At 41.8% G+C, this 15,200-nt stretch overlaps 4 protein-coding genes and 1 long non-coding RNA gene across 5 annotated transcripts; 2 read left to right on the top strand and 3 right to left on the bottom strand.

The window, feature by feature from the left end:
* Positions 1-34: 34 nt before the first annotated feature.
* On the top strand, positions 35-2,911 carry LOC6039912 (zinc finger protein 878). The gene is made up of 3 exons (XM_038248326.1): positions 35-229; positions 1,314-1,522; positions 1,581-2,911. The coding sequence occupies exons 1-3, from the start codon at positions 110-112 to the stop codon at positions 2,887-2,889; spliced, it is 1,638 nt and encodes a 545-aa protein (XP_038104254.1). The 5' UTR covers positions 35-109; the 3' UTR covers positions 2,890-2,911.
* Positions 2,912-3,013: 102 nt separating this feature from the next.
* LOC6039911 (zinc finger protein 761) lies at positions 3,014-5,079 on the bottom strand. The gene is made up of 2 exons (XM_001849357.2): positions 3,370-5,079; positions 3,014-3,311 (listed from the first exon to the last, which is right to left on the bottom strand). Exons 1-2 carry the CDS (start codon positions 4,839-4,841, stop codon positions 3,044-3,046), a joined length of 1,740 nt encoding a protein of 579 aa, XP_001849409.2. The 5' UTR covers positions 4,842-5,079; the 3' UTR covers positions 3,014-3,043.
* A 724-nt stretch (positions 5,080-5,803) lies between these two features.
* LOC119765135 lies at positions 5,804-6,597 on the bottom strand. Its single transcript, XR_005276518.1, has 2 exons — positions 6,289-6,597; positions 5,804-6,229 (listed from the first exon to the last, which is right to left on the bottom strand). It is a non-coding gene; the product is annotated as an uncharacterized LOC119765135 (long non-coding RNA).
* Positions 6,598-7,118: 521 nt separating this feature from the next.
* On the top strand, positions 7,119-9,341 carry LOC6039910. Its single transcript, XM_001849356.2, has 2 exons — positions 7,119-8,685; positions 8,745-9,341. Exons 1-2 carry the CDS (start codon positions 7,274-7,276, stop codon positions 9,292-9,294), a joined length of 1,962 nt encoding a protein of 653 aa, XP_001849408.2. The 5' UTR covers positions 7,119-7,273; the 3' UTR covers positions 9,295-9,341.
* Positions 9,342-9,378: 37 nt separating this feature from the next.
* On the bottom strand, positions 9,379-10,078 carry LOC6039909 (low molecular weight phosphotyrosine protein phosphatase 1). The gene is made up of 2 exons (XM_001849355.2): positions 9,925-10,078; positions 9,379-9,864 (listed from the first exon to the last, which is right to left on the bottom strand). Exons 1-2 carry the CDS (start codon positions 9,959-9,961, stop codon positions 9,416-9,418), a joined length of 486 nt encoding a protein of 161 aa, XP_001849407.2. The 5' UTR covers positions 9,962-10,078; the 3' UTR covers positions 9,379-9,415.
* Between the last annotated feature and the right edge of the window lie 5,122 nt (positions 10,079-15,200).

The following is a 15,200-nucleotide window of genomic DNA, read 5'->3' as shown; positions in this document are numbered from 1 at the left end:
GGCACGAATCTGACAGCGATTTGTTATTGTTGGTATAGTTTTTCGCAAATGGCGGAATCGGGAACAGTAAAGAACTCAGCCTTCTAGATTTTTGTTTAAAAATAAAATAATGGATTTCGAGAGCATTTGTCGATTGTGTGCCAAGGAAAAGAGCACCTTGCGTAATATCGCGGAAGACGAGCGGAACGTTAATCTGGTTGAGCAAATCCGGGATATTATTCGGATTGAGGTAGTTGCCTTTTTTCGCGTCCTTCGCCCTTTGTAAATTTTGGGTTGTGTTTGCTTCAGTTGGGTTGATTTGGCCCTTACAAAAAGTAGGCTAGGGGAGATTAGGGTTGTACTGCGAAAGGTTGTTAAACGCTCTTGTAAAAGTAATAACCTGGACCTGGACAGATTACCTTGCCGAAATGTAACAAACTGTGGTGATATGCACCTACTCTATGACATATTGCAAAAAAAAAACTTGGTGACATGCACCTCCTCTATGACATAATTCAAAAAAGTGGTTCCAGCACAAAAACGCGTAAACCGTGGCAGATGTGTGTGTGTGTGTGTGTGTGTGTGTGTGTGTGCAACCAACCAAACGGAACCAAGCGGTCGCTTCTTACAAATTGAGTTGTTTCCATGAATTTTAGATTTTTTAAAATTCTATACATGCAAATAACTCGCATAGGCATTTGGAAGGTGTTAGCTCTGCCGAGCTTCGGTGACCCATTTCTACGCTGGCTAGCCGAGCGCGAGGTACTTCAGCTTTATCGACAAGCCCCGCCCTGAAGAACGTTTGCATCAATCGGATTCAAACATTATTTAGAACTTCCGAACCCTTGCCAAGTGGACAAAGGCTCAGCGCGTATTTAGTTCGTAGTAACAGTATTCCTAATTCCGGTTGTAGCTCATGGTAGTTGTTAGCATTTTTGCTTACCAATTAAAAGGACGGGGGATCGAACCCCGGCTCAAGCTACTATGATTTTTCATTCTTATTCAGAGTTTCAAAAATTTATAATTCCTTCACTCTTCGTTGGAAGCAGATGGGAATCGAACCCAGGACCATTCGCATAGTGAAAACGCGTAAACCGTGGAAGATATCCAGAAATCCCAAACCACAGTGTTCCTAGCAATGAACTTGTGTAGGATCAAATCGAAGATTGACGGAATTCCTTGAATGTTGAGACCGTTTACGCTGAGTTTCGGCAAATTAGCTGGCATTTATCGCTAAGATTTCAGGAAATGACTCATAATGTGCCGAGATTCATCAGTTTTTTGCTGCTGAAGGATCAGTTATGATTGTCTAGTAACTGGTTATTTTCCCACAGTACGAACCGGACGATGGTCTGCCGCAGCAGGTGTGCAAGGCGTGCGCGACCTCGCTACACCGGATCCAAGAAACGCTGGACGAGTTTCGCGCCAACGATGACCTGCTGCGAAGCAAACAGCACGTGCTTCCCGACGGTGGCGTCGAAATCAAACAGGAGGAGCTGGACGACGAAGAAGAGCAGGGCGAGGAGTACAGCGTGCAGGAAGTGTAGGTTGAGTTGGGATTGGTTTAGTGGAAGATGTCTGGTCAATGGTACTTCTTTTAGGAAGATCGAGCTGCTGGAAACGGAAGCGGAGCTGTCGGATGGTTTGGAGCAGTCCGAGGAATGGTTGGAGGACGACGAAGTCTGCGATGAGAGTGAAGCTCTGGACGAGAGCGATACACCGCAGAAACGACGACGCTCGAGGAAGAGTCCCAGGAAGGTTGAGAAGCTTGACGAGGCAGAGCAGACAAATGAGGATGTTATAATGGCCGAGGTTGAGATGAACAGTCCGAAGAGGAGGCGAGGACGTCGACCAGCGGGCGACAAGGAGGGTGGACGGAGACGTAGGAAACCCGTTGAAGATGATCCGAACCGTCCCAAGATGAACGATTACAAGTGTTACATCTGTATGAGCGAAACGCTGGGATCGGCTTTGAATCTTTTAGATCACTTGAACACGCACACTGATCGTCTGCCGTACACCTGTGAAATATGTGTCCAGGAAACAATCGAGCTGAAACAGGTTCGGTCGTTGAACATACATCTCAAAATGCATCAGCAGCCGGTCAAGTGCTCGTATTGTGATAGACGATACGCAAATGATCGAGCCCGGGACTACCACGTGCAGGCCTTCCATCTAGGTGAAAACGCTCCTTGTCCTTCGACTTGTTCCGTCTGCCAAAAGGTTTGCAATTCGGCTTTAGCTCTGAAAAATCATTTACGCAAACATACGAGTGCGTATAACTGCGAGTATTGTGGCAAAAGTTTTGAGTCCAAGTCAAAGCTGAACCGTCACATCACCCGAATCCACGTCAAGTCGGAGGGCTATACCTGTGGATTTTGCAACAAGACCATCAAAACTCTCGACGCCTACGAGCTACACATTCGCACGATCCACGAAGGTCGGCGGGACTACGAGTGCGAATCCTGCGGGAGACGTTTCACGACGGCCGCCTTTCTGCGAATGCACCAAAAACACTACGACGGAAGAACCTGCAAACCCAAGCAAGACTGGAAGGTGCACTACGAAACTTCGGTTGATGAGCTGGGCGTTAAACGCTTCACCTGCAAGATCTGCAACAAGGCCAACATGCGCTCGATCGGCGAACATCTGCGGTCCCACTTTCCGGAACATCACGTGTGCGCGGTTTGCGGGGCGACCTTCACGCGCAAGAGCGCCTTCGACCGGCACCGGCGAACCCACGAAGAGATGGTCCACGGCTGTTTCAGCTGCGACAAGACCTTCCTGAGCATGCCGAAACTGCGACAACATCTGGCCAAAGAGCACGACATCGGAATGACGCAGGTGGACGCGACCCAGGTGCCGACCGCCGGCACCGAGGAAGAGGTCGTGTTTGACGTTGTTGGGTAGAATAAACGTTAAGTTGAGTGGACGAAGACTTTGTTTGCCTTCGAAATCCAGGGGAATGTTACATAATCTACAGTGTTGTCTGAAAGTGTTTCAGGCGGGCGTTCGGCTTAAATTACTCCACCGCTTCGATCGAGTATTCGATGGCATTTATTAGTTAGTAGTTGCTAACTTGTTGGAATGGCCCGCCATGATCCGGAGACTGGGAGACGGTCTCTTGAAAGGTCATTGGATGGTGTGGCGGTGGATAGCTTGACGCGTCCGGTGACGACAGTTGCTGCTGTTGCTCCTCAGTAACTGGGTTTTGATCTTTTCGCTTGACCGTCCCTTTTCCCTTACCTTTCTGGAACCGCTTGTACAGCTTCACGCCTTCGATCTGAGCGCCATGCTCGCGGATCTTGTGTTGCGTGAGCAGAAAGTTGAACCTGAAAAGCAAACTGGTTTTAGTTTCTTGCTCTAAATAGTTTTAGGGGAATCTCTCACCTGTACCCGGCGCCGCAGATCTCACAGTTCAGCTGCTGGCCGGTGTGGCGCCAGATGTGAACCCGCAGCTCGTTGGCCGCGATAAACTTCTTCCCGCAGTACGAACACTCGTGCTTGAACGAAGTCTCGTCGTGCTTCCTCATGTGCTTGTACAGTGCGTTCTTCCAGGTGCACTTTACGCCGCAGATTTCGCATTCAAATACCTTTTTCTCGTGGAAGGACTCCACGTGCATGGCAACGTCTCGTTTGGAGTAGAACTTTTTATCACACATTTTGCAGGAATAGTCCCGTTGATCGTTGTGGTACTTCATGTGCACGAAGAACGATCCTCGGGTCGACAGGATCTTGCCGCAGATCGAGCACATGTGATCGCGCTCTTTGCCCGATGGTTTGGACTTTTTGATCATGTTCGAGTGCGACGCCCGGTGTCCTGCCATCTGTCGACGCTGTTTGCAGGTAAAGTCGCAGAACTCACACTCGTAGAAGTCTTTCGGGTCCGGTTGGTCAGTTTTGGTCTTCCTTCCGGTGTGTTTCTTCTTGTGGCTTGCCAGTTGAACCAGTCTTTCGCAGGTGTACGAACATTCCGAACATTGAAGGACACCGTCGGAAGTCTTTTCCGATTCGATTTCTTTATCTTCATCTTCCAAAGGTTGACTAATATCTTCGGGTATTCGCTCCCGATTCTTGTGCTTCTTTCTGTGACCAGCCAGCTGTTTGGGCTTGCTGCACGTAAAGTCACAGTGGGCACAGCTGAGTGGTCCTACCGGTTTCGTCTTGTCCTCTGAACCGATCCTCCTGGCCAGTGGAATGTTATCCTCGTAATCTGAGTCCCCATCGTCGTCACGATCGCTGAACCCGGCCAAGCTGGACACTTCCATCTTCACTTCCGGCTCCACCGAACCAATCGGTATCTCGCCAAACTCGTCCATCATCTCCGTTTTGAGCTCGGATTTCGGCAACATTTCTACGTCAGTAAACGATTGTGCTTGAGCTATCCTGTTCATTTCTTGAGTGGCCTTCTCAACGTTACGTATGAATCGTAGTGCAAGCTTCGCTTGCCAGAGGCAATCGTCGCAGACGATTTTGCAAGGACTACCTTCAAAATTTCCTGGCAGTAAGAATTTAAAAAACGTCCTCGAATCTTCAGACTGTAAAACCTCCGCCAAATCATTCCCATCGTCGACTCTTTCGGCGCAAAAGCGACAAAAACAATCAGGCGAACCCTTTTTGTCCGCTCCAAGAAACAGCGTCGGAACGACGCCCGGTTCCAGCTGGAAGAGCGTCCCGTCTTGAAGAAACGAATTGGCGCCAAAGTGACTCCAGCACACCAGGCTCGACTCTGGCAAGCTGGGCCTGCCGAGTGCCTTCGTCCAGCGGCGCCGCAAGGTGCCATCGTTCGGGACGTTAAACAGTACGGTGCCAAAATCACGGTCAGACGCGTCGCAGCCGGGAACCGCGCAGCAATGGGTCATTGTTATTTTGTTTTGAAGACTCCGAAGGAACTTAAACTCGACTTGCTCTCTTCTAGTACGGACTTCACTGCCTTCTGGTCTATCCGTTTGGTACGATGGGTCGAAGGACCGGTTTAGTGCTGAACTATGTTTTTGAATCGATTCGGGCCAGTTTGGAACCTGCTGCGGTGCAAAATTTGCCAGCTTGAGATTTTTGTTTGTTTTGGTTTTTAAAATATTGACGTTTCAGCGTTTTAGTGCACGGTAATTCAGCACGGATCGATGTTTTGTTTTTGTTTTTTAAATATTTATGTTATTTACAGTAATAAAATATAAAATATTGTAAAATTATAAATCAAGCAAAACAATGTAAAAGGACCTAAGTCGAAAATCAAAACAAACGAGATTTTTCATGCAAATGATGCACTAAGTCTTCAACTATCGCTATATATCGAGAAAAGTTCAAAAAGTTGATTTTTTTATTAATAAATCCTAATTTTACTAAGGGCCAAAGTAATTTATATTGGGTTTGTTTTCAACATCCACATGGCCCCTTTACTATAAAGGACCAATGTGAAAACTGGAGATGTTTTGTTTTGAAATCTTGTTAGCTCAAGGGACAAACAAGATGTTGTTTATAAACAAAATTGAAATCAATTTGGCCCTTTGCTTCAAATTATGTTTTTTATATCGATTTCTGCTTCAAATAAAAGAAAATCCCGGTCATTTTTACAAATCTCGTTAATTTACACGGTACGAAGCAGCTCCGACGTGATGCAACTTGCAGCGATAAAGTGGCGGAGAGCGTTCGGCGGCGGTGAGAAGTCTGCTGTAGGAACGAGCTCATTGGTACCTGTGTCGGGAGTGTCAACTCCAGGAAAGGGAGCGGCTTGGTAAATGGCCATTCGCGGAAGAGACACTTCATACAACATAAGACGTGATAATAGTAATATTCGTCACAACTGAAATAAATGTAACCCAACAATGTTTGCAAATAGATTTTATTTATTCTGTAACTTCATTTTTCCTTCGATCGGCAGTCTTCGGATCCAATCTTCGGTTGGATAATGATAGAAACTCCATCGTGGAACATTGGCTATCGGATTTTCGATCTTTCCTGAAGCCATTTCTCACATTAGTTTGCATTCCCGTGTCTTACCGTCGCCATCTCGTTCCGATGAAACTCTCCATTGCTAGTGCTCCGCTTTTTTCTTGGGAGTTGCTCATGACCGTCCACCGACCCAGTAGCTTTTTACGAACGGCCTAGCGATATTGTGGCCTGGTTTCAGCGACAATTTCAGCAGTTTGATTAACACAAGTTCGTCCATTATAAGTATATGAAAATCCAGAGAATGCTAGAAGCACCAGCCGAAGCGATCATCTGGATTATGAACACTAAAGGAATTTGTCTGTAAAATAGAAACTTATCTAAGTATTATCATTTTAAAAACCTTAAAAAGTTACTGACCTTGACAAATGCAGAAGGAACATAACACGGCAGCCACGGCAACTTCCCAACCTTATTGCAGAATAAACAACTTTTTCCACTGTAAAATTCTATTTTTCACATCACAATATCACGATTTGTCCTCAATTACTCAGAATTCTATCGAATTGGCCGCGAAAATAAAATAAAAAACCCCTTTCAAAATTAAAACAAAAGTTTGATTGAAAAGGCCCCAACACGAAAGCAGACTCTGTTTTGGTTTGGCCTGCCAGGCCAAAACAAAAGAACAACATAAACAAACCGTCATCGTGTTTGGCCTAGGGTCCAACTGGAAAACGAAACTGTCACTGTTTACAAAGGTGCGATCACGCAAAGGGCCCAGCTCGATCCCGCACTGGTAAAACTTTCGCACGAGGCCTAATTATTTTTTTCATTGATTTTCTTGGGGGAAAAAACTTTTCCCGTGAATTTGAATTTAGCGAAGCATAAGCACACTAGTTTTACGCTATTTGAGTGAATAATCATAGTAAATTGCTCATTTTTCTTAAAATAGGAATTGAATTACTAGTTGCAAATTTCATTTTCGTTTTTCTCAATGTTTTGAAAAATGACAATGGCCGTTTTACAATGTTTTTAATAGGTTTATAAATATTTTTGTTATAAATTTTTCAAAAAGGTTTTTTTTTCACAAAATTCACAAAATTATTTTTTTAAAGTGAAAAAATTGTATTGATCATCCTAGTTTCAAATCAACGTGTGAGCGCAAACCTGTCACTTTTGAAAATCACCAAAAACTCGGCATCTTTTTTTTTTTTTTTTTTTTTGTTTCTGTCATACGACTGCTGAGACCATAGTTGGTCCATCTCGCAAAAAACTCGGCATCTCCCCGTCCAAGCGTAAACAAAACAAAATCTATTTTCTATCCGCGGACGCGGGTCGTCTATCGGAGTAGGTTCGGATCGCGCGTTTCGGAACCGGTTCCGGTGGTCTCGCGCGCCTCCTCGCCATGGAGAAGTTGGTGCAAAAGTGCCTGGTTCCGGGGTGCGAATCGACGACGGATGATCGGAGCAGGACGTTCTTCGAGTTTCCGGCCGATCGGGACGTGGTGCGCGCCTGGAACAAGGCCATGGGCTTTCGGGCGAATTGTAAGCACATCCCGGAACCGCGGGTCTGCGAGCGGCACTTTACGGAGGAGGAGGTGGTTGAGGGACGGTTGGTTGAAGGGGCGGTTCCGAGCGTAGAGGTGGGGCGGGTTAAGTCCGGGGAGGGAGGGTTGATGGGGGAGGGCGCTGATCCGAGTTACTGTCGGTTGTGTGCCAAGCAGGAGCGTCAGCCGCTGAAGAACACGATAGGGAAGATGATGCGATGCGCGGAGACGGCTAGGTTGTTGGAGATATGTCTGGAACCGGGGCGGGACGATGAACGACTTCCGGCGGGCGTTTGTGACGCGTGCTCGCACATGATGAAGTACGTGCTGAAGTTTGTGCGGACCTGTTGCGGGGCGCAGGGAAAGCTGAGCAGGATCATGGACGAGCGAATCAAGAATGAGGGCTTGAAGGGGGAGGAGGAAGAGGGGACGGTTCCGCCGGTTCCAGTGGTCAAAATGGAGGCCGTTGAGGACGGAGGTACACTTCCGACGGATTATCTGATGATCGGTTTGGAAAAGGAAGAAAAAGGAGCAGTTCCGAGGTACATTGTAGACGAAGTCGTTGACGACGAGGATGGACCGACGGACAGGGAGGAAGTTGACGTCAAGCTGGAACCGGTTGGGCGTGACGGGTCCGATTCGGAGTACGAACTGCCGGATGATTTCCACGCTTCTTCGGGGAGCTCGTCGAGCGATTCCGATGACGACGAGTACGATCCGGACGATGAGGATCTTCAGAGGATGAAGCAAAGAGTCAAAATTGAAGACGGAGAACCTGAGGAAAAACCCGTGAGGCGACGTGGTCGTCCACGAAAAAATGACCCAAAGGTGCCGAAAGGACCGAGAAAGCGCCGCGAAAAGCGTGATAAGAGCTTGGACGAAAAACCGGCCTCGATGAGCAAACAGATTTGCCAGGTTTGCGGCAAGATTCTGTCCAGTTCGGCCACTTTCAACGTCCACATGATGACTCACACGAATCAGAAAGATATCGCGTGTCCAATTTGCGACAAGAAGTTTTACGTCAAGCAACAGCTTAAGATCCACATGGAATCGATCCACGAGAAAAAGGACTTTGTATGTAACATCTGCGGTCTCAAGTGTCGCTGGCGGAAGTCACTCCGGCGCCACATGCTCCTCCACGAGGATAACCCGTACAAACACAAGTGTACGTACTGCGATAAGGCGTTTGCGCGGCCAAACCAGCTTCGGTACCACGTGATGAAGCACACCGGAGACCGGGTCTACTGCGAAATCTGCGGTGCGGATTACAGGTCAGTTTTAGAGTGCACTTTTGAGGCTGTATAAAGAACTCAACATTATCTATTTCCAGATTCAATTACATGCTGACCCAACACAAGATCCGCAAGCACGGCGTCGTCGTCGAGGGAGTTCAACTGTACAAACAAACCGCAAGGAAAAAGAAATCCGAATCCGGCGAACCACCTGGTCCCCGCAAGATCCGTATCGGTGCAGCAGCTGCAGCCGCCGCCGCCGCAGGTCAACCAGTGAACCTCCAGCACCCGCCGCAACATCACCAGCAACTATTATCGCCCCCACCGCCATCGCTAGCTGTCGGCAGCACCTCTTCGGTCATCTCTCACCTAGCCCTGCCTGAGCACGACCGTACGAATCAGAGCGACCTGTCGTCGCACGTCTCAGACCTGGGCAGTCCAGCTACGAACGCTTCGTACGCCACGATAACTTCCCCAGAACCACCTCACTTTCCCGGTCATCATCAGCAACATCCGGCGTTGCAACACCAGCAGCTACAGCATCACCAACATCAGATGGGTGGTGGCTTCAACGGGGCCGGACTGGCCATGGCCATGCCCCCAGGCCTAATCGGGTTCCCACCCATGAACCGGCAGCAGCAGCAGTAGATCCCAGTCTTCGTAAACATTTAAAACCAATACATTCATCTAGAATATCTCACGCAAGCTTTTCCCAGTGAAAGAACGGCCCTGTTTTCAATCGCTCAACTCAACCTTTATTACCCACTCCTCAAATCTCCCCCTTGTTAACCTTGTTCAAAAAGCCGACACAACAACGAACACACTGCACGTAGCACTGCTCGAACCCTTCCGCCCCATCGTCATAGTACGGATCCCGGATCATCTTCCCCGGCGCCTCCCCGTCGAAATCCCCCAGCAGCAGCTGCTTCGCCTTCGAGCCCGCCCCCGGCGCAAGCCTCGCCAAATCGGACATGTTCTCGCGGTCCATCCCGAAGATGTAGTCGTACTTGTCAAAGTCGGCCTTCTTGATCTGCCGCGCCCGGTTGTCGTACGGCAGGTCGTGCTTCTTCATGGTGGACAGCGCGCGGTGGTCCGGACTCTTGCCGACGTGCCAGGCACCGATTGCGGCACTGTCCACCTCCCAGTCGGCAGCCACACCGGCGTCGGCGATCGTCTTCAGGAAGACCGCCTCGGCGATTGGCGACCGGCAGATGTTGCCTGCGAGGGAGAGGATTAATATTGCGGAGTTTCGACCAGGTGAGTCTGGGGCACACGTACCTAAACAGATGAACAGGGCTTTCTTTTTCTCCGACATGGTTTCTTTAGCAGAGTTGGAATTAGAGTTGATGATTGGAAATGTCGCGGCTATCACTTCTGGCGAAGGTCATACAAACAACATTGCGTTTAGTCTGAACCCTGTCATGCCCAATTAAATATTTTTCACACTTTTCTTTGAAAAACCAATCACTCTGTGGAATTCGTTTAAAAAAGTTATAGAAATCTCAAAAACTTGAGAATTCTAAAACTTTAATAGCAACACAAAAATAAAAAAATAAAATCTCAAAATAAAAAATTATATTCTCAAATTTTTAAGATTTAGCCATAAAAAATCAAACGTTCGTAAATTGGGTCCTAAAATGAAGCTTAGATTGCTGATATTATTGTATACAGCGATAAAGCTTATTTTTCTGAGTACAATGACCCTTTGTACGACCACAAAGAGTTTAAAATGGATTTTTAAATCAATTTTGAAAAATTAACCTCGCGGTCCTTCTTGAAAGAAAAGCTCCTACTTGACAGCTCGTTCCAAGGGGACCATAGTCGATCCATCGAAAAAATGTTGTCTTGTCAAAAAAAATTTTTTGCTTTAAAATGAAAAAAAAGTAATCAGAAATGTTTTTTATTCGTGTTTTTTACCGTTGTACATAAAAAATTACATAGGGCTTTAGTACCCAATTAAGATAAAAAAAATAATAAAACAACATTATGTTTCACTCTCAAAGATCCCTTCGAAAGATTGTGCTTATCAAAATAAGCTCTTCGCTGTGTGTAATAAAATCAACAATCCAAACTCAATTTAAGAGCCATTTTTTTAATTCCTCAATTCTTAAGCATTTTAATTCTTAAATAAATATAAAAAAACTCCTTAAATTTTTCATTATAATTAATTTCCGAAATCCTTCAAATTCTGAAATTCTATAATTCTCGGATGAGTTTTCAAAAAGCCGTAAAAGCCACCGTGACCTCTGACACTAATTTTCGTTTTTCTCGAAAATAAAACAAAATTTCATTTATTTTTAATTTGGGGCATGTAGATGAACAATCTCGAGCATTTCTGATTATGGTTTTTCGTAAGTTGGTCGAGTACCGATGCAAAAAGGACTTTGTTTACCAATGGCTCTTACGGCTTTTTGAAAACTAATCTGAGAATTCCAAATTTCAAAAATTATAAAAATACAAAAAATAAAAATTTCTAAATGTCTGATATTCTCAAAATTTTAAAATTCTTAATATAAAAAATATTTTCATTCCTCGAATTTTCTTATTATTATTTTTTATAATCTTACATTCTTAAATTACTCTATTCTAAAATTCCTAAATACTTGAATTTCTTAATTCTAAAAAAATTAAAATCCCAAACCCGGGAGTTTTTTTTTTTTTTTTGAAAGGTCAGAAAACAAAATTCTTATTTTTGCTTTTTGGGTATTCTTAAAACCGCTTTGAGTCAGAGCTATTGAAAACACCCAAAAGACAAAACAATGTTTTTGAACCTTCTAGCCAGCCAGTCTTTAAAGAATTCGAATTTGAGGGCATCCTGGAAAATACCTTAGGGTGATTAACGCTTAGCATCCTCCTAGAAAAATGTTTTTGAACCTTTAAATAAATCTAGAAATGTTTCAAAAATTCATTAATTGTTGTATTATTCAATACCTTAATTCAAAAACTTCGAATTTCATTCATTCTTTTTAATTCTAAAAATTTTAAATTTTTGAATTTTTCTAAAAAAAACACAGGCTTTTCAATTCCAAAACTTCTCAAACATTACATTCTCAAAATTTGGAAATTTTTAAATCCAAAAATTAAAAAAAAATAACATTTTAGAGCTCTTGATTTTAAAAATTCTAATATTCTAAAATAATTCTAAATTCTTAAAATTTGAAGAATAAAAAACTCAAAAAATCCCAAATACAGATTCTTTAATTTTTATATTCTATAATTGTAATATTTTGAAATTCTTAATGTCTAGAACTTTAAAAATCAAAAATTCTATCGGAATTTTTTATTCTTTATTTTTTATATTTTTATAAATTTCTTAATACCTGTATTCCAAAACATCCGCATCCTTAAATTTCATAACTCTGAATCCTAAAAAAAATGCTTAAAATTTCCTCAGTTCTTAAATTAAAAATATTCGAATTTAAGAATGACAAATTTAAATATTTTCCATTTTGTCATAATCAGAATTTCCAGTTCAGTATTTTCCATTTTGTCAGAAAAAAAAACAGTTACCTAAATCATGGAAATTGGAACCAAATTAGTTAATCTAAATTACTTTTTGAGAAAAATCTTACCTGTTGGAAAATATTCTAAAAACAAGTTGAAATCCTATCAAAGTCACCCCGGTTTACGGTATTGAAATAGTACGCAAGGGCATATCTGGTTTTGAAAGGGCCGATAAATCAAATTTTATTTTTTTTCTTTCTGGGTGTTTTTGAAACCGCCATGGGTACTCAAAAACACCCAACAAGCAGAACATAAAAATCTCGTTTATTAGTCTTTTTGTTTTAAGGGGTTACATACATGTAAATCGGCAAAAATGTCAGAGGTTCGTTTTAGCACACACTAAAACTTTTTTCAAAATCAGGCTTTTCAATTCCAAAACTTCTCAAACATTACATTCTCAAAATTTGGAAATTTTTAAATCCAAAAATTAAAAAAAAATAACATTTTAGAGCTCTTGATTTTAAAAATTCTAATATTCTAAAATAATTCTAAATTCTTAAAATTTGAAGAATAAAAAACTCAAAAAATCCCAAATACAGATTCTTTAATTTTTATATTCTATAATTGTAATATTTTGAAATTCTTAATGTCTAGAACTTTAAAAATCAAAAATTCTATCGGAATTTTTTATTCTTCATTTTTTATATTTTTATAAATTTCTTAATACCTGTATTCCAAAACATCCGCATCCTTAAATTTCATAACTCTGAATCCTAAAAAAAATGCTTAAAATTTCCTCAGTTCTTAAATTAAAAATATTCGAATTTAAGAATGACAAATTCAAATATTTTCCATTTTGTCATAATCAGAATTTCCAGTTCAGTATTTTCCATTTTGTCAGAAAAAAAAAAACAGTTACCTAAATCATGGAAATTGGAACCAAATTAGTTAATCTAAATTACTTCTTGAGAAAAACCTTACCTGTTGGAAAATATTCTAAAAACAAGTTGAAATCCTATCAAAGTCACCCCGGTTTACGGTATTGAAATAGTACGCAAGGGCATATCTGGTTTTGAAAGGGCCGATAAATCAAATTTTATTTTTTTTCTTTCTGGGTGTTTTTGAAACCGCCATGGGTACTCAAAAACACCCAACAAGCAGAACCTAAAAATCTCGTTTATTAGTCTTTTTGTTTTAAGGGGTTACATACATGTAAATCGGCAAAAATGTCAGAGGTTCGTTTTAGCACACACTAAAACTTTTTTCAAAATCTGTTTTCATGGCATTAAAATATACATTTTCAACTATTAACAAAACAAATTTGTAGACAGTGCCGAGATATAGCTATTTGAAGTAAGCAGTTTCAAAAAACGGGTACCACGATATCTCAACATTGCTTCGACCAAATCGGCTCAAAATTTTGGTGAATACTCGTCAAACCGGTCTCGTGTGCTTGACGAAGGCCGATTTTCAAAAAGTTTATTAAAAAAAAAGATAAAAATGTTTTTTCTTTTTTTAATATAAAAAATCGCAAGTTTTTAATTTTTGCATTTTTTGAAAATAAAAAATTTCAAAATCGGGCTTCGTTATGCACACGGGATATGTCTTGGGAGTCTTCACCCAAAATTTCAGCCAATTTGGTCCGTCCCATGTTGAGATATCGTCCCAAGTAACATTTTAGGCTTTATCAAAGCTGTCACAACCGCTATAAAACCTATCAGCCAAAACCAGCATTAAAACCCCTTAGTCGTAACAAACTCCCCAGAACCTTGATAAACCCCACTTAAAACCCAAAAGGACCTCCGCAAAAGGTTGTTACGGCCTATTTATAAAACCTACATAGGAGTTCAAGGCTTTACAACTGAATCCTAACAACATCCTCAAAGCCTTGATAAAACCTTTGTTAAAACCTAGTCAGGAGTTATGGAAAAATGACATTTCATACGTCTTCAAACGTATTATGCCAAATAGATTTTATTTTGGCAAAGATAAGTCTTCGTCTTGCCAAATGAAATTATGGAGATGGTTTTCAAAAATGGCGATGATAAATAATAGATATTAGAGGTAATCCAAATAGTTCGAAAGCTAATTTCTCGCAATTGATGGCTTAAATTCAGCTGCGGTTGAAATTTTATTGATAAATGGTTCCCATTGATTTGAAACAAACCACTAGCACCTCCTTTTTTAAAATCAGATTAAAACAGCATTTAAAACATAAGTTACACGAACTGTTCCAATAGAATACACTTAACACCGATTACATAAAATAGGTTATATTTCTCTTTATTAGTCGAGCTATTTTCATTTATTTTAGTTTTGTGGATCCCTTAAAAGGAAATCTTTTTTCCACTGGGATTTCACCTTAGTATTAGCAGTAGTTATTCTTCATTGCCCACCAATATTAGCATTTCTTTGTAAAACAATGTTCTCAGCATAAATTTAGTTTGCTTTTGTCCTTTACATTAACTTTTGTTAGCTGAGCATTTAAGGAGACCACTACCAGGGGGCTCAATTATGAGCTTTTTGGTGTGGGGGTGTGATGGAGGGTCCTTATAAAAAAAAAAAAAATGTAGGGGAGATAGAGCCAAAAAATTCAACTCGCTTCATCAAAAATCAATATTTTGTAATCATAGTGTTTAATGTTAAAAAATATTTTATTGCAATTCTTTGAAAAAAAATGTTCAAAATATTTTTAAACATCTATCGCTATATTAATCATACCAGAAATTCAGCATAAATGTGTGTTTTCATCAAATTTCAATCACATTTTTCAGTTTTCTATTTTTTCAATCAAGATGGCGGTCAATCATATTCAATCAGAGCACGCGTTTAGCGCCATATTTATGCACTGCTATTTGGCCGCGATAAATGCTCTTTTAGGAGCTTATGGTTTTAAGTTAGCTTTTTACATGCCTAATGGCACTTGACAGCTACAACACCCTAGGTTTTAACAAAGCATGCGATAAAACCGTTTGGCATGGCATTGCCATCTGGTTTTCAAGCCTCTATTAAAACTTTCATAAAACCTTATTGAAAGCCAGTCGGCTTTTATTTCCCCCCGGTTTTATGTCCGAGGCATAAAACCCTGTTAGAACCTATTAACTAGCTCT

This window comes from Culex quinquefasciatus, chromosome 1 (genome assembly GCF_015732765.1).
Source record: "Culex quinquefasciatus strain JHB chromosome 1, VPISU_Cqui_1.0_pri_paternal, whole genome shotgun sequence".
NCBI classification, from domain to species: Eukaryota; Metazoa; Arthropoda; class Insecta; order Diptera; family Culicidae; genus Culex; species Culex quinquefasciatus.
This window is presented reverse-complemented; position numbering and strand designations above follow the sequence as displayed.